The sequence below is a fragment of the Delphinus delphis genome, chromosome 20 (genome assembly GCF_949987515.2).
Source record: "Delphinus delphis chromosome 20, mDelDel1.2, whole genome shotgun sequence".
In the NCBI taxonomy this organism is placed as follows: Eukaryota; Metazoa; Chordata; class Mammalia; order Artiodactyla; family Delphinidae; genus Delphinus; species Delphinus delphis.
The window spans coordinates 30,465,020-30,484,158 of record NC_082702.1 but is presented as its reverse complement, the minus strand read 5'-3'; the positions used below and the strand labels follow the sequence as shown (position 1 = coordinate 30,484,158).

General features: G+C 48.5%; 1 protein-coding gene across 2 annotated transcripts in view; it reads right to left on the bottom strand.

The window, feature by feature from the left end:
- Positions 1-12,870: 12,870 nt before the first annotated feature.
- Positions 12,871-19,139, bottom strand: part of SLC6A2 (solute carrier family 6 member 2) — a 37,905-nt gene continuing 31,636 nt past the window's right edge. Inside the window, exons 10-15 of one of the 2 annotated variants that reach the window (XM_060000424.1) lie at positions 18,376-18,504; positions 17,319-17,418; positions 16,243-16,343; positions 15,580-15,747; positions 13,983-14,054; positions 12,871-13,346 (exon numbers count right to left, since the gene is read on the bottom strand). In XM_060000424.1, coding sequence (XP_059856407.1) covers positions 13,323-13,346; positions 13,983-14,054; positions 15,580-15,747; positions 16,243-16,343; positions 17,319-17,418; positions 18,376-18,504 — 594 coding nt within the window. In that variant the 3' untranslated portion in view covers positions 12,871-13,322. Of the gene's footprint in view, positions 13,347-13,982; positions 14,055-15,579; positions 16,085-16,242; positions 16,344-17,318; positions 17,419-18,375; positions 18,505-19,139 lie in introns of those variants that run through there. The other variant, XR_009517734.1, reaches the window with a different exon arrangement.

Sequence of the window (19,139 nt, the reverse complement as noted above, 5' to 3'; positions counted from 1 at the left end):
AGGGAGAAGAAGCAACAAGAGGGAATATCCTGGACCATAAGAGACTAGGAAGACAGGTGGTCCAGAGACTTCTGGATACGAGTAAAGGCCTAGTCCAGTAATAGCACATGGAGTGGCCTACTAGCAAAATCTTTGCCAGACCTGGGAAAGAGCGTTCCTAGCACCGTGGGACAAAATGGTCAGGAAATGCCCCAAACCATGGTTGAAATTATGACCATAAAGGGGCCCTGCCGACTGAAAACTGACACTTGCCATCTCCTTCTACAAGGATTAAATCATGAGCTTCTGTAGCTGGTGACCTTCAACACCCTCTACAAGGAGTTCAGGGTGGAGATCTTAAATGAGGCACTCTGTGCTCTGGGAAAAACAGACAAGGACAGGCCTTCAGATAGTTAAATACTTTCAGGAGAAGATTTTATGAGCCCCAAGTCTTGCATCTTCTCATACCTAGAGAAACACTGACATCATTAACAGGGACACTAAGGTGTTATTTTAGGCAAGTCCTTTTATTGCTAAGAACTTGAGTTTTCTGAGCTGTGTTAGATTTGGGATGTTACCAGCCATTCTCAAAAGAACGTCTGCTGGCAGCTGGTAACTGCAACCTTACTTCTTAAAGGTCTCCTCTGGTAACTATTACACTTTTAGATGAAAAACTTGCTTTAGATCATATGTTAACAAAAAGAGAAAACACATATGTAGTGACCAGTAGCTCCTGTTACTTATATGTTAATACCACATCAAAGGTTAAAACCTATTCTGATGAAACTAGATAACTGGCTACCTAGCTACAAGTCTCCCCAAAGCGCCAGGCCTAGACTGGGTTTCAGGCTTATTCTCCTAAAAAGAAATAAGATCTATTTTGTCTTTTAACGTTTAGGTTGTCACTCCCCCAAATACTTCTAACAGGGTCTGTTACACCTACATCAATCACACTGGGCTAATAGAAGAGGACATAAAATTATATATATGACTACACCAAATGGCTCCATTCCTTTAGACAGGGTAACCCAAATGCTGACTCTATCTAGACCAGGATCAAAATTACCACCGAGCGTAACATGGCTCTTAGTCCTGCTTGGGACCCCGGCTACAATAATTCTTTTACTTATCTTTGGCCTCTGTTTTTTTTTTAAACTACTTGTTAAGTTCTGTCTCTTCCAGATTACAATAGGTTCACATCAAGATAATGATGATGCAAAGATTCCAGCCATTTCTCAGAACAGATCCTGCCAAAACAACAACAGAAGTCACCCCGGGGCCCTTAATAAGACAGGGTGAGAGCTCCGTGACCCCAACTAGGTAGGGTCTACGAGCCCCTTGCCAGCCTAAAGAAGCTACAGAAGACATACCGTCGTCCCTTATCCTCCCAATGAAGATTTCTTGGGGTTCACGCCTCTCAGGGGGGGTATAAAATAGGAGATAGATGGGCCCCTGGGCCGGAGAGCTGGTGTTTGTCAAGTGGAGCAAAACTGAAGTTTTGTCCTCAGCCAGACAAGAAGGACGCCTGTTTCCCTACCTCCATTGATACGGAGGGAATGAACTAGCAGTGGGGAATTTGTTGCAGCAAAAATAGAAGTGAAGTTTTCTCCCTCCTGAGAACAAGGGAACACTGAACAGGCTAGAGAAGAAACATGACCTGGCCTGAAAGGTTAATCACTCCTAGTTTTGTTTTGTTTTTTTTTTTTAACTGTTGCTAATCTGTAGTTTCTGTAACTAGATTTGTACTTCACAAAGCTAACCTATTACTCTTTAACACTATGTGAATTACACTCCCTTGTAGTAAATCACCCCTTGTAGGATTTGCATTTCAGAAACAAGGTCGCAGGCGGATAAGGCAGAGACAAACGGACCCAATTACCCGACTGCCTGACGCCAGCTGTGACTGTTTTGAAATAATGTGGGAAGAAGAATGCAAGACCTTCACTACTTTGATCCTTATCATATACCCCTGGAATGCAGCCCCACATATAAAATCTTCTCCGATTCCCGAAGGAGGGTGGGGGGCACAGTCCTTGAGGCGCTAGCCTGCTGTGTCTTCCCTTGTGCCTGGAAGAAAAAAATCACGCCATCTCTCTCTTCCTCCAAAATCTCTGGCTCCGAATTTCTGTTCAGCATCGGTGCACAGAGAAGCCGAGATTTCGGCAACAGTTCTACTTATTAACTCAAGGCTGAAGTCTCAGGTAAAGAGGGCTGCGTTTATATTTCAAGGACATGTAAGAGTTAACCTCAAGCTTTCTCCTAGGCATATTTTTGTTCTCACAGGGTCAGAATTCTGAAAAGAAGTATTTTATCAAACCAGCTTTCTCTAACTGCATATGCAAAAAGAAACAGTTTTGGAATAAAAAAACTTCATCTTGGCCATTTTTCTCCAGAGTCTAAAGAACACTGTGGCCATGCAGTGTTAAAAAAAAAAACAACAACAGAACTTTGGGCTTCCCTGGTGGCGCAGTGGTTGAGAATCTGCCTGCTAGTGCAGGGGACACGGGTTCGAGCCCTGGTCTGGGAGGATCCCACATGCCGCGGAGCAACTGGGCCCGTGAGCCACAACTACTGAGCCTGCGCGTCTGGAGCCTGTGCTCCGCAACAAGAGAGGCCGCGATAGTGAGAGGCCCGCGCACCGCGATAAAGAGTGGCCCCCGCTTGCCACAACTAGAGAAAGCCCTTGCACAGAAACGAAGACTCAACACAGCAAAAATAAATAAATTAATTAATAAACTCCTACCCCCAACATCTTCTAAACAAACAAAAAAACAACTTCTTTCTCTTTCTAGGAGCATACTAAAAATCACCCAGTTTTGTAAAATACACCCTAGGGAACAAGTACAAGATGGAATAGAGCTCTCATTACCCATTTTCCTTTTAGACATAGGCTTATAGCTGTAAGTTGGTCATTCGGCCATAATCCTTTCCAAGGGACTTTCAGACGGAATTGAAACGGCACCTCCCATGTTTAAAAGCAGACAAACGACAAAGGAACAACAAAGGAACCAAACCCAACAAGGCCAGCTAAACAAACAGGAACCTTTCAAAACTCAAAAGAGAACAAAAGGGAACAACTTCCCCGGGTTCTATGGTCTCACTCAACCGTGACCGCCATACCATTGGTGCCACAAACAACCCGTAAAGGGCTGGAAGTTTCACAACCTTCCTTAAAAGTACGGAATCAAGGATCTCGGTGTGCACACCAGGGGACTTACCCAAATGGCCAAGGTGTCTCGACTCTTCCAAAATCTGTTTCCTTTTCCTCCAAGAAGGTTCAAGTTGCAGGGGACCATGTCCTATCTGGGGAGAGAGACCGGAGTTCCCCAGAGCTAAATGGGGCTCTGGCCGCTTCTTGGACAGTCCCTCACTCTCTTCCCGGAAGGCAGCCCTCTTGCCGGCGTGGGCTCCAAGTGCAACCTGGGGCGGGGGCAGGGGCGGGCCCTCGGGGCGGGCCCTCCCCGCTCTGGCAGTGTTCCATCGGGCTTGGGTAGGGGATGAACACCACCCCACTGGGGAGCCGAGGTGCCTCTGGCTGGCTCAGCCAATTTGTAACCGAAAATTTGGTCCCTGTCCCCAATGCCAAATGAGAATAACGAGGGCAAGGTTTTGAGGATAAAGGAAGGAAAAATTTCTTAATGTGCCAGCAAATGAGGAGGGTAACAGACTAAGATCTTGAAAACTACCGTCCTACTCTCTGAAAGAGGGCAGGTCTATTTAAGGAGAATTTTGAGGGTGGGGATCGCAAGACTATGTGACTGAGACCTCGCTGGGCTGGAGCCATTTCTTTTGATACTTCCGTGATTCATGGACATTGCGGTGGTCTGCCTCCGGTCAAGGCGGACCAGACTGACTGTTTTTCTGCTGACTGCTTGATCCTACACACCTGTGATTCAGGATAAAAAGAAATAGCCAAACAGGCTAGAGCCTATCAGCATAGTTAGCAGAGAGAAGCAGCATGTGTACATTATTTGAATTAAAACATGAGTTAAAAGAGAAGGTCAGCTGTTAAAACTTTAACTCTGTAATTGGCTACAAGCAGACCTAGCTGCCAGCTCAGCCAGTTAGAGGTGCCTCTGTAAATGCCAACCCAGGTCAGTCTGTTCTCACCTGCAAGACCTGCGTCCTGAATCCCCATAACTTGAGCCCAAGGGAGTCATTGATCTCACCCCATAGGACAGAGAAGCCCTTTATCTATGGCCACTCAGACCATGGTGCTTTGCACAAGGGCCCCTGCCATTGTCAGCAGATGATGGAATTCAGGTGAGGAAGCCACGAAAGGGAGGTAATGACCAGTGTCTTCCCAATATCCTTCTCATCCTCTTCCTAAGATCCTCTTCCTGATTCTGTCCAGAGAAGCAATGTATCCAGTTACACAGCCTTTCTCCCACCCCAGACTCTCTTACAGCTAAAGTTGCCAGGTTACATGAATCTGGCCTAGGAGATGTAGATGGACATCCAGGTGGGTTTCTAGGAAATCTACTCTTCTTCAGAGTCAAGAGGCACAGATTCAGCAGGCCTCTGCCCTTTGCTCTTTCTCTTTATTTCCCTTCTTCCTGCCTGAAAGGTGGGCAAGATGTCAGCAGGTGGATTAGCCATTTTTCTCCATGACTGTGAGAACCGCATGCTGTAGATGGTAGAACAGGAAGCTAGAAGGAGTCCAAATCCTTGATGACTTTCTTAAGCATCACCAGAGGCATCCTGGGCTTCTGGGCATGTCCATGAGGAGATCCTCACTAAAGTCCTTCTCCAGAACCAGGGACACTTCTCCTTTTTCTTCCTGCTGAAGAACACTCTTCTCTCTGATTCATTGCGTATTTGTTACAAGAAAATGAGAAAAACTCATTGTTAAGAGACCATGGTTAGATTTCAGTTACATGCAGCCACTTATCATCCTAACGCATATGAGTATAATATTTTTGCTTTTTGATAGTGAGTCCAGATGGACATAAGAACCAGAAAGCATGGGATTGGGGTGTGTATGGAGAAAGCCAGCAAAGATATTTTCCTTGAGATAAAGGAGAGGTCTGTTCAAGATGAAATCTCTTACTTTGTGATCTAGGGCAAGTCATTTGCTTCCTAGCATCATGTAGGCAAATTATATTTATATATAAATGTATACAGATTTAAGTGCATGCATATATAACATATGTATATAAAGTATGTATATGTGTACAAATTATAAATGTGTATACATATAAATAAATTTATTTTCATTTCTAGCACTTATTTGTAATTGGAGAGGGTGTTGGAACTAGTTGAGGACCCATGCCCCTACCAGCTGGACCATGGTATGCCTGGATGGCCGGGGACCAAGGAATATGCACATCAGAGTGGTTAGAAGCACAGACTGCAGCCGGACTTCCTGGCTTCAAATCACAGTCCCACCAGCTAGTGAGTTGTCTCTTCTCTTTGTGTCTCCATTTTCCCCACTTACAAATGGGGATAATAATACTACCTCATCGACTCATTAAGAGGATTCAAAGAGTTGCAATGTGTAAAGCACCGGGAGTAGTAACTGCGGCAGGATAAGCTGATGTGCTTGTTAATTGAATGTCAGCCCAGTGCATTGGCCTTGTCCAAGGTGCTGATGCTCCTAAGGTCTCAGTCCTCCTGGGAACCATGGCCTGTGAGACCTGGATGGCCCCATTTTCTATTTTAACAAAGCCAGCCAGGTACTGCTTGTGCCGTGCTCCCTTCCAATCCCAAAACTCCGGTGGGGAACGCTATACATTTAATTGCTTACCTAAAAATTCTAGTCTTGGCTCTGACACTCCCTGATCTGATTCTGCAGCTCACTTGAAATGCCAGAGTGGCAATGTCCTTCCTTATCTGTGAAGTGAGTTTGCCTCATTTATCGGCCCTGCCCTCTCACTCCTCTCCATTGATAGGTTATTGTTACTATCTAGTGACTGGAGATGGGAGTCAGGGGTCAATGGCAACTACCAGGGAAGTCTGGGGCGCCGTGGGGCAAGAACAGAAATGTAGCAAGAACCTGGGAATGGACTCAGGGTGAGCAGTAGGCAGGTACCCTGTTGTTGGCCTGACCACGGCCTTCAGGTCTGCCCCAGGCTCACCATTGCCAGAAGCTGGGTTTTTGCTTCAGGCCTCTCCTCTTCTGACTCCACATCTTCCTGTCCTAGGCTGAGACTCTGCACTGGAGCCTGCAGTAGGTGGGGTGGCTGCTCCCTCTATATTCTTTGCTGTAGAAACAATCAACCGTGGCTCAAGGGTATGTTCCGGCCATGACCCCTGCTGGGCGTCCTCTGGGGACAGAGATGGTTTCCCTTGATTTCCTACGGCCCAACCCCTTACCTTCATGCCCTGCTAGGGGCCCAGCTCAGCCCCTCCCAGGCCTGATGACAAGCCAGTAGCTAATAAGAAAGACATCAGAAGCCAATCACTTGCCAGCACTTTCAGGAGCCTCTGGTTACCACACTTCTGTCTCCAGCTCTTCTGGGTCATAGCTGAGGTCAGGGCCTCCCTGAAACATGGCCCAGCTGAGGGAGCATCTCCCTTGCCAGCAGCCTAATGGGGACTGACAGCGGAGGGCTTGTGAGGCAGCCAGGTCCTGCAGGAGGTTGGCTGCTGCCTGGCAAGGCTTGTGGAGGCTGGTATTTCCGAAGCTGGAACTTCCTGCCCAGTGGTCACATGCACTCAGGCCCAAGGAGACTCAGATTTGGCTACTCAGACCCCAATTCAAACCTCTGGGGCAGTTTCCTAAGGAGGGGACAAGGGAACAGAGACATTGTTTCGGCTACCTGAAAGCACAGCAGTAGCTGGGTTGCCTTTGAAATGGGCAAAGATGGGTGAGAAGGAGAAGAAATCGATCAGCATTATGTAACTGACATGTACTAAACATATAACAACAAGCTGTGTAAGCTAGCACTATTCTGAATCCAATATTAATATTTAATCCTACCTATGATCCCATGAGGTGGTGGGGTCATTGTCATTCCCATGGATCGATGATAAATGAGGCAAAGGGAGGTTAAGTAACTTGCCCAAGTCTTCACACAATTGAGTGATGGAACCAGGATTTGGATCCAGACAATGTGGCCCCAGAGAGGTTGGTCTTAAGTGTTCACCATCTTTATTCGATCCTGCTGACCTTCTTGGCAGTGTTATTCCCACTCTTCAGAAGCTAGAGAGACTCAGATTTTACATAACTTGTCCAGGTTTCCACAGGAGTAAGTAGTAGAGTTGGTATTCAAACCCAGGTCTAATCTGGCTCAAAACCTTTGTTCTTTTCATTAATCCAGGGCAAACCACAGACCTCAGGCCAAATCCAGCTCACTACCTGTCTTGTAAATAAAGCTACTTTTATGCTACAACAGGAGAGGAGTACTTCTGACAGAGACCTTTACAGAAAATGTTTGCTGAAACGTACACTAAAAATGTAGAATGGGTGAAAAGCAGCAACTCCCACTTCTGTCTATCAGCAGCTGCCTAGAAAGGTAGTCATTCACATTTTAGTGTGAATTCACCAACCATATCTGTGGTCGCTCCCTGAGAGTATATCATAGAGTCAAAAACAGAAGGGGGGACTTCCCTGGTGGTCCAGTGGTTAAGACTCTGCCCTTCCACTGCAGGGGGCATGGGCTTCCATCCCAAGTCAGGGAACTAAGATCCTGTATGCCACGCAGTGTGGCCAAAACGCCCCCCAAACAAACAAAAAAAACAGAAGGGACTTTACAGAATCACCTAATCCAACCTTTTCATTTTACCAATTGGAAAACTAAGGTTTAACAACTGTTGCCAGGAAAACAGATGAGATATTGGATCTGGGGTGGATTAAAATGAAAAGTCAACATAATGCAGGGTGATGGAGATTTAGAAATGAACTCTGTTGTCATACTGATTTCATTTGGGGTGAAGACAGAGAGAGATGCCATGTACTATTGGAAGAAAGAGGGCCCCAAAGGTAATATATACCAGTGAGTCTTCAACATTTGAGAATCTGATGAATGTATCAATTCTCTCTCCCGGAAAGGTAGACATAAACTCATGCACACAAAAATTTGCGTTTCATTTCAGAAGGTTCTGATATTTCTGAAGCCTATCCATGAACACTTAGTGTTAATAACCCCTGACCCATTGCACAGATGAACAAATTGAGGCCCAGGGAGAGACTCCACATATCAGGGCCTTTTGGAAGGAGATAAAAATGAAGCTCTATCTCTCCAAACATAGGACAGGAGTGCTATTAAAATTGGGACATTTCAAAAGCCCACCAGTTTCTTAAAGTGAAGCCCACCTGTGAGGCTTCTCCAACTACATTTGTCAGCCTAGGGGACAGAATGGCAGCCAGCCCCCCAGAAGAGCTGCCCTTTCCCCCTCTGCTCCAGGCTCCCTCCTCTACTCCCGCAGGGCCCCTTATTAAATGTCGGCAGGCGTGAGGGGAGGGCTGGAAGCAATGTGGCTGCCTTTTGTTTGATTCATTATAATAAACCCTAACTCCAATTCTGGAGGTAAAATTTAAATGATCAGATGATAATACCCCCTCTGGGATGTCTGCCCAGCTCCAATTCGACAAGCCAAACCCACCCCGACATCTTTGGCATAAATGTATTTGACTCTCCCAATGCTGCTGTGCAAGGTTGGGTTCATGGCTGTCCAAAAAAAAAAAAAAAAAAAAAAAAAAAATTCCATAAGCTCCAAATGGAAGGGATCTTAGAGGTATGCAACCCCCTCTCACACCCCTACCTGACACTGAGTTCCCTCTACAACCCTCTAAGAGACATCACTGGGGTGCTCACTACTTCTGGCACTATCCCATTCTCTGTTTGGCCTCAATTCAGCCCTCGGGCCCACCACCCACTCCCTGACGGCCTTTACATACTTGAAGACATAGACTGAATTGTTGGTTGTCAATACCTCCCTTATATTGGTGTCACTGTCTATCTGCTTACTTGCATTAAAAATAACAATGTAAGGTCACACCTTCCCCAAACAATACAATATAGCACTAAGGCCCTAAGTGTTAGTGTATCCCTCTTCCCAGAAAAATGCACACAAGTGCTAAATTGCACATTCATCTCCATCCAACTGGAAGTTCTGATCCCCTTGAAATTCAGCCCTAGAAACAAAAAAGTGAAACTACTAACTTGGTATCCACTTTCTACTTAAATAAAAATGTGTCGGGCTTCCCTGGTGGCGCAGTGGTTGAGAGTCCGCCTGCCGATGCAGGGGACACGGGTTCATGCCCCGGTCCGGGAAGATCCTACATGCCGCGGAGTGGCTGGGCCCGTGAGCCATGGCCGCTGAGCCTGTGCGTCTGGAGCCTGTGCTTCGCAACGGGAGAGGCCACAACAGTGAGAGGCCCGCGTACCGCAAAAAAAAAAAAAAAAAAAAATGTCAATCTCAGAGCTAGGATTACAGATTTAACTCCCCCCTAGTCTTCTGTTCCATAGGTTATCAAGAGTGTTGTTTGGGTGAAAGGTGGGCCACTATGACCAGAAGCTCTACTTTACTAGCTGGAGGCTGATCACAGAAGACCCATTGGACTTAATTTGTAGCATTTTACCTTCACGCCAGAAAGAATTCCACTACCAGTTACATGGCACAGGAAATATCCTTTATTATTCTGTACACTTAATTTTCCATGAAGAGAACAGCTTTTAAAATAAACGCACACACCAGATATAGAAATATGCATGACATTGGAACAGTCCATGACACAGGGCACCACTGAAAGAGTCCTTATTTACATAAAAGTGGAGAAACAGAGGGAGGAGGGCGGGAACCCCAAAAGCTACTTCACATTCACCAGAAGTTTGGTGACTTCTATGATCGCAGCTACAGCCATGCTGCACATCGCAGAGCTGTGGATTTTGGGACTCATAAGAGCATGACAACTTACCCTCAAATTCCGCAAAACAAAAGGGTTGGATTTATTTTTTAAAATACCAAGTGTTTCTGGCATCAGTTGAAGAAATATTGTCGAAAGAGGAACTACTGAATGTCCAGAAAAATCATAGTTCTGATATGTCTGCTCAGTAGTAGGTTATTGGTCACTAGATCATTCTGGAATGTCCTAAAGTAAACCGTGTGCTTCCTTCATTGTAAATTGACAACAATAACATTGTTACGGAGACAGGAAATTTTATTTACTGGATGGGACCTTTGATCTCTGATCCAACCCTTGCTTTTACAGACAGAGAACTCTGAAGCCCACAGAGGTGGAGCCCCTCTCCCCAGGTGACCCAGTAAGACAGCCATAGACCCAGGTCCATGCAACTCTAAATGCTGTGCTGTTTCCCCCACGCCACACTCCCTCTCTGTTCTTCTCCCTTCCGTGGCTTTCAAAGGAAATAAAGAAATGAAGTGAGCTCAGTGGGCTTCTTACTAAGAAATGATATCTTTGGTAAGAATGTTTGGTCTCACATTAACGGGATCATTTGGCAAGAGACTGGCTCCAACCTGGGCCGGAACCCCTCTGAGAATTAAGGCAGCTTTTAGGACCTTTATTTGGCATGATATTTGGCAAGAGTTGGCAGGTCCCCTTCTCCTCTGTCTCATTCGCATCTAGAATGAAGACCGACTCACAGGTAGACACTAAATTATATAATTAGACATTGAGTAGATGTTAATGGGATGGTATTAAACAGATATTTTTACACTTCATGGAAAATAATAATTCCTTAAAAAATCTGGTGAAGTATCAAAAGTGCTCTATACAGTACACAGGAGCACCCTTATCCCGGATAACCTCTACTATCAAAAAAAAAGGCCTCAAATAAGAAGTCAAACATTACTTATGATAAAGCCCATGCTCCCTCTCCATCGAGTGTGGGTGAAAGGTGAACCCAGAAGGTCTGCCAGCACCTCCTCGAAAATGTCCATGGGTGCCCCGGGTCCCCCCATCTCCAGAGCCCCTCCCCAGGCTCGGGAGCCAACTTCCCCTGCAAGGCAGCACCACTGGGTTGGTTGGTGTTGGTTCAGGTAGCACCACATCTCTGATTCGCCTTCGGACAAATGTCTGGAGGCAGAAGGGCCACGCGCAGATGGCAAAGAGCAAACGTCAGGCTCTCTCTGAAGGGTGCCCCTGATACACAGGCTTTTCTGACTCATTTCTGCCAAGTAGGCTCAGCTTTTCACAACCCACTGTTCCCTAGAGTGATTATTTTCATCAAAGGAGAGCAGCTAAATCATTTCCTCTCTAGCAACCAGTTAGAGGAGAATAAATGACATCCCCCCACGCCCCCCTTCTTCCAACACATTGTTCTTTTGCTAAGAAATATGCCTTGGCCACTTGACTGGATGGATTTTTGTTTATGTTTAATGACAGCCCTGGGTGGGGTGAACCATATTGTGCTGGGAATTTCAAAGTGCTCTCAGCTGAGAGTCAGGGGCTCTGACTTGAGGTTCCAACTGGATCCCTTAGTAGCTGGGGAACCTTGAGCAAGAATGACTGAAATGCTGGACCTTGGTTTTCTCACCTGCAGAATGGGGACACAGAAGCCAGCCCTGCAGTACTTGCTGGGCGGATGGGAGTAAACGTGGATGAAAGTGCTTTGTTAAAAACAAACAAACAAGCTGTCACACCTAGGGAGGAATTACCCTTCATGGGGCGGACGGATTCAGTCACTTGTGAGGCCAAATTCCATCAGTGACGGGTCACCTTGCTCTCATTCCCAGACCCCTACCTGTCTGTTCCACTCTGTTGGATGCTCCCAGGCCCCCTCTTTTTCAGGGTCCAAGACACCTGCCACTTGGGCTGTCTCAGATTTTGAACTGAACTTTTTATATGGAGAGATCCAAGGTCTACTGATTTTCCTACTTTTCTTTAAAGAATGCCATAAGGACCCTGTCCCTGGGAGAAAACCACCGCCATGCCCCCAGCCAGCCCATCTTCCACAGACTGCATGATCGATAGATTAGGCTCAGTGACACCCCACTTTCCCCAAAGCACCTTTTGGATGTGTGTCACCCTCTACTCCCAGTGGAAATGATGTGGCCTTTTTTTTTTTTGCCCAAGATTCTGCAACAGGGGCTCCCACAGTCAGGACAATAACCCACAACTCTAGATTGCCAATGAGAGTGTAAGAAACTCAGACCATATGTTAAAAAAAAAAAATGCAAATGGATGCCACCGACTTACCAACTACAAATCGCTTCTCTGAAAGAGCTGAGACCAGCCACCAGCACCACCAGAGGGCACCACTTATAAGTTTGTATCAGAAATCAACCTGAAATTCTCTACAACCGCCAACCTGCTCCGTCAATTGAGACTATTCTCCCCTCAACCTGAGTGACCGGGGTGCTATAGGCTTGGTTCCATGCTGCCCTCCACGGTGCAAAGTACGGCCCATGAGGAGAGACAAAGGGAGTTTTCAGGGCCCACTTCCCATCACTTGAGACTTCTGGTCCAGGCTGGGTGGGATTTCCCAGGGACAGGCTTTGCAGGTGTCTGTGAACAATACAGAAACAGGCAGCCTGTCGGGCTGCCCTTGGACACCCACCTGGCCCCGTGAGGACAGCAGAGGATCCCGTAGCGGAGACATGCAGCTGGCCTTGCTGGGTTCCTGTCCTGAGTCCCCCAGGAAGGTCTCAGGAGCCACAGGTAGGTTCCTGAGCTCCGTGCATCTGATAGAGCGAGACCCGCATGTGGTCTCTACAGACTTGTCTGCTGCTTCTGCAGAAGCCACTCACTGTGACACCCATAGCTCTGGACCCTCTGAGCGCCAGAAACCAGAAGAATATTCCAGAACACACACAAATCAAACCCAGGTCAACCAGAGTGAAAACTAACTATGAAGATTTCTGCTCACGACCCCCCAGAGCTTCTATCCACGGACTTCATAACAGTGACAAATATCCCCAAGCTTCCCAACCAAGGTCCAAACAACAGAGCACTGACCGGGGCAGACGAGAGAGGCAAGATCTCTGTACCTCCCAAACTCAGCTGGGCTTTTTATTGGTGTTTTGGTTTTACAGTGTCTGACCAAAAAGCAACATCCTCTGTCTGATCTGGTGGACTGAGGATTTCTTCTGCGGCCCAAAGTACCAGCAAACGAGGTGGGGAGTCCTTCCCAAGCCCGTGGACGTCAGCTCGGGCCGGTTCCCACACTGGGTGAGACTTCCTCAAAACTAAAGAGGTTCGACGGAAGTCATTTTTCCTGTCCCCTCCTCTCCTCCTCTCCCACAAGGCTTACCAATCCAAGCTCACAGCCCTCAGGCCAGGTGAACAGAAAGTGAACGAAAACCAGGTCACTAAATCAGTTGTTAACTTGGAAAAGAGGAAGAGGGGGGTCGGAGAGGAATCCCCAGACAGTGTCTGGGGTGGTAGGAAACCTTTGACCTGAACGTTGGTGCAGCAGGGTTCCTCCTCGGGGTCAGATTCAGATGGCCAGCCAGTGTTCCAACTGCAGAGGAAGACGGCAAGGCTGTTAGGCCAGGGCCAGGGCAGGCAGGGACTGAGGGACAAGGGCCAGCTGAGAAGGGCAGTAAGACACATGGAGGGGCAGAAAATTCAGCTGTTTCCTTCAAAGACCCGCAGAACACGCAGGCCAATCCCCTAATTGTCACGGGCACCCAGAAAGGGCAAAGGAGCCTTCACAAAGTCACACGGTAAGTCTGAAGCAGGGGGGCTCACCGGGACCCTCCTGGCTCCCCCACCCCCATATTTTACAGGGGAAAAGGGTAGGACTCAGGTCAACACGTTATTGATGTACCTACAGCGCTTCCTTCAAGATAAGAAATCCTCAGCCTAATTTGGGGATACTCCGTGGTCACAACTCAAAGAGGGAGAACCGAGCTTAGGAAAGTCTGGGCATTTGGTATCTCAGGACCAAGGAGTGGAGGGGCAGGCGACAGCTGGTAGAAGGCAGAAGACAGGCCCCTCTCCTCCGGTTTGTAACATCACACCCCCAGGGGCTATAGCCCACAGCTGCTCTGGGTTTTCTGGAGTGTGGTGTGTGGTCTTGCCTCCGATAGCACAGCAGGGAGCAGTAGGGCCCCCGCCCCGTGGCCCCCATCAAAATGGTCCAAGCTGCACCTACTTGGAACTGCCTGACGTCCCTCTGGGCCACCAGGTGATGCTCGTTCTCTGGGGTGATGCCATAGGCCAGTCTCTGTGAAAGGATGGAGACGGGGAGGAGGCCTCAGCTTGGCCCAGGGACACCCTTCCAGCAGCCCAGAGGACACCACACATCAGGGCCACCTGCTATTTGGCCCTGAAGTCTCACATGGACAGCAGGAGGGGTTCGTACAAGACACTCCCCACCCTGGTTAGTTCACTTTGAGACATTCATCCAGTGAATGTTTATTGAGTCAATGACTGTAGTCACACACTGGCCTAGGCCCTGGGGATCCAGAGCTGAAGGCCACCCACACATTTTGCTTTGGGAGAGCTTACAGCTCAGGGAAGGGGCTGATACTGAACAGAAACACACACAGGCAGTTTTACAGCCACGACTGGAGTCAGTGCTGCAGAGGACAAGTTCAGAGCACAATGAGGACTCAGTGATGGGACCTCAGCCCTGCCTGGGGATTGGGGCCGCCTCCTTGGGCTGTAGACACAGGGTGGACTCAGGGAATGCGTCTGGAATCAATGTCTGATCACTAGAGGGGGATCCCAAAGTGTAGAGAATAAAAAGCTCAAAGCAGGTCCTGGTTCCACGTCCGGGATGAGCTCACAGAACATGGATCCTCCCAGTGACCCAGAGGTTCCTGGACTTTGGGATTTCATGGACAGGAAACATGTCACAGGGGGAGGGGGTCCCAGCCCTGCCCGGGACCCTCTGCCCTAAGTTCCTGTACAGCTCACTCCTTTACGTCCTCCTGTGTCTTTCTGTCCCCTCACGAGAACATGAGCTCCGGGGAGTGTGTCTAGAGCTGAGGATACTGCCTGCCCCGTACAGATTCTCAGTAAATATCTGTGAAGGGAGTGGATAAAGGAATGAAGGGATGAGATCTTTATAAGTAAGGGCATGAGGAAATGACTATCACCATTATTTATAAAAGAAAGGGCATTTAACAACCAAACTATAGGAAAGACATAATTTTAATGAAAACGCAGATCATGCGTATATGTATCTGCAATGTACGCAGGTCAAAGAAGAAAATGTATTTTGGAAATCTCTGGTTTAGGCTGATTAGGTATCAGGTTCACAACAGAAGCAGGTGAAAGCCAAGATACAAGGTCACGGTGAGTTTGGATGGGGAGAGTGGGGGACATCTGGGGACATGACAAACCTTAGGAGGTGGGACACAGGAGTGGGCACAGTTAATGCAGATTAACTGCTCTTTAGGGGACTGCAGGGCTGAGCCCCTCACATAAACAACGGTAGGAACAGAGTGGGAGCACACGGCGCATATGACGTTCAACACGATAGGAAGTGCCGCGTGGTGACCATCTACCGTGTGCCAGGCCCTGCGCTAAGCACTTCCTTTCACCTTTCAAGGTCTGTATGATTACCCCAGGTTACAAATGTGGAACCTGAGGCTTGGGGGTAAATAACGTGGCCAACGTGGCAGGTCCGTCTGACTCTAGATTCCGTGTCCTTCTGTCTCCCTCTCTCACCCCAGCGGGAATGACTCGGGATGCCCCCTCCCGTGCTGTCCCCCACCCTCCCCCAGGCTCGGCCCAGAGCTCACCTCGCGAAGGGAGCCCCGCGTGCTGAGGAACTTGTAGACGACGTAGGCAGGCACCAGGACCATGGAGGAGCCCGCGATGCCCCACCCGACCCAGTTGGCCCAGAGTGGGAAGATGTAGTCATCGTAGGTGAGCGGCTTGAAATTGATGATGCTCACGACCACCACAAACTGGGGGGAAGGGACAGAAGGAAGAGGGAGAGAGACAGGGAGAGGGGAGAGAGAGGGAAGGAGGCGGGAGAGAGGGAGAGATGCAGAGAGGGACCAGAGGGAAGTGAGGGCCAGCGTGTGAGAGGGATGCAGGAATGGCGAAGATAAGGAAGGAGGGAGATCGAGAGAGAAAGGAGGAAGAATCCAAGTAAGGAAGGATAACAAAAAGGAGACAAAGAAACAGGAGCAATACAAAGAGAAGAAGACTAGAAAGGTGACCTTGGAACTGAGTGGTGGCACAGACAGCCCCCGGCCCAGACCTGGCCCCAGGCTGGCGACCCCTCTCATGTGCAGCCTCCTGGGAATCAACAGGGCGGAGCATCCTGAGCATCTGTCTGCGTGACCAGGGCCCTGCATCCCAACCTCCTCCCCTTAGAGGCAAAGATCCCCACCCCCACCCTCACCCCAGACACACAGCACCCCTCACCCGAGGATGCCCAACCACGCACTACACACCAGGAGGAACGCAGGACTGACAAACTTCCAGCAGAGTCTCCAGTACAGGCCCGGCTTGAACCCCATCATCTGCTGGATGTCGTTGCTGAACCTGTCCACACCTGCGCACACACAGGGCAGGCCCATCACAGCGGCCCCTGCAGAGCCTGGGGCCACCCCTACTGCCTTCCCAAGAGGGTCTGTCCCCAGGTGGACAGCAGAACAGTATCTCCTAAGACAGGGATACCCTGGCACTTAGGCGACCTGGGGACAGGCACTTGGCTGGTTCAGAACAGGGGAGAGAACACACTCAGGGGTAGCATCCCCTGGTAGGTGCCGCCCCACTTCCTTTTTCAGAGGGAAAACCAGGGCTCGGGGAGGGGAGGGGACTTGGCCCTGGTTTACACAGCCAGGGTGGCCTGACTCCAAAGCCCAGCTCTTTCCTCCCGCTCCCTCTCTCTTAAAACAGTGATGGCTGTGTATATAGAGCTTTCCCCAACTTTAATCTGGTAGAAGAGACCAGACTCTTTCCAATGAGTAGAAAAGAGTGAGTGACACATGGGGAAAAAATGAACAATGACAACACATTTCACTTTCTACCATGTTCTCCCCATTCAGCTCTGGAATAAGGTTGCCAGAGAAGATAGAGGACACTCAGTTACATTTGAATTTCAGAGAGACAACAGAAGTCATTTTAGTTTAAATAATTTCATGCAATATTTGGGACATATACTAAAAAAATGATTCATTATCTGAAATTCAAGTTTAACTGGATGTGTCGTATCCCAGATTTGCTAAACCTGGCAACCCTACTCTAGAGTGAATTACATGGCTTGAGGAGCAGCATCTTCCTCTGAGTTCCTCTCTAACAGCTGACGCTGATGCCTTTGGGGCCCTTGCCTCCTCCTTTTAAAGGGAGCTCATGCAAAGATGAGCTGAGGGCTGGAAGAGCTGTGCCCAATAAGCAACTTGCTCAACTCTGGGATCAGCCAGTGACTGCCCCGGAAATGGAAAGCCCCTTTGCACCTCCAGGTGAAAAGGCTCCAGAAGCACATGGGGCCCGAGGCTTTTCCACACGCTCAGGACCCAGCACGTACCATAAAACCAGGAGACGCCTATGGCCTCCATGAGCACAGCAAACAGAATGGAGGTTCCCGCCGCAAACGTGTCCAGCAGGGTCAGCACGTATATTCCACCCTGGGGCATGGACAGAGAAAGCCTGAGGCCATGATGGATAGAAATGGCTATCAACTGTTACATCCATCAAAATTGAGCTGTCCCCTGTCCCGCTCACTCAGAACCCACACCCACCCCCAACACAGGTAATGGGGTTTCTGGTGCTACTGTGTTGCTGCTACGTATTCTGTGTATTCACTGGGTCTGAGGGTGGGGACTTCAGCCAGTAAAAAGCAAGATGGATTTTATCAATAAAAAAAAAAATGTTGCCTGCCACGTCAGTAAACAAAAGATGTTGCAGCCATCACATTATAGCCACCCCTCTGAAGGTGAGCTCTGAGGGAATTCAGGATAGAAACAGGATGCCCGCCATCTAGCAGTCAGCAAAAAGCTCGGATACTGGCCCTAGAGAGCTGAGGTCCATATCAAAGGAATGATTTCAGTGAGCCCAAACTCTTGCATCTTCCCATACATGGAAAAGCATGAGATTCCTTAACTTGAGACGTCTGGTTTTCTTTAGTCAACAGTAATCTTTTGATGTAACAACTACCTGGTCTTTGTCGCAAAAACTCATGTATCCTGGATCCTCCCTTACCTCTCTGGAGCAGTCCCTCAGAGCTATCTGAGATGCTGTGTCCCAGGCTTAAGTCCTCAGTTTTGTCCACCGAACAAAACATAATTCTCAGCTTTCGGGTTGTGCACTTTCTTCAGTTGGCAGTTTAAAATGGACTTTTGCTGTCCCCCCAAACCAACAAGCAGTTGAAAGATTTGTCTGGATATCCTCAGGCTCAGAAGGGACAGATAACAATGGGGTGTAACCCTAAGGGACTGGGCCACGGAGTTCAGGATACCAGGCGCTGCCATGGTTCCCCTGAGCTCACCCTAGCCCTACCCCCCAGCTTCAAGTCTGGGAATATCTGGCTGGATTGAAATGCAGCCTCAGAAGCCCCAGGTGACCCAGAGCCCAGCCCCCCTCACCTTGGTTATGCAAAACAGGGCCAGAAGGAAGGTTCCAAAGGAGACACCAAATGTGAAGAGTTTCCGGTGTCGTTTCAGGACCTGGAAGTCGTCGGCCAGGCCCGTGATGACCGCCTCCATGCCTCCCATCTGAAGGGAACCAGGCAGGTGGGATACAGAGGTGAATGAAAAATGTTGTCCAACATATCAGCAAACAAAGGATGCTGCAGCCATCAAGCCATCAGCCACTACGGCTGCCCCCGCAAAGGTGCACCTGAGGGGACTCAGGATGGGAAAGAAAGGATACTGGCTCTACATAGATCTGGTGCATATCAAAGGAATGATTTCAATGAGCCCAGACTCTTGCATCTTCCCATATATAGAAAAGCGCTAAATTCATTAACTTGAGATGTCTGGTTTTGTTTAATTAACAGTAATCTTTTGATGCTCTGACCACCTGGTCTTTGTTGCAAAAACTCCTACATATCCTGGTTCCTCCCTGACCTCTTCAGAGCAGTCCCTCAGAGTGATCTGAGAGCCTGCCTCCCAGGCTTGAAGTCCCCAGAAAGTCTGCCAACTGAAACATAATTCTCAACTTTTAGGTTGTGCACTTTTTTTTTTTTTTGGCCGCATCACGTGCATGCGGGATTGTTAGCTCCCCAACCAGGGAGTGAACCCGTGCCCCCTGCAGTGGAAGCTCGGAGTCTTAACCACTGGACCACCGGGGAAGTCCCAGGTTGTGCATTTTTTTTCAGTCAACACAGGAGTGAGGGACTCTCTGAACC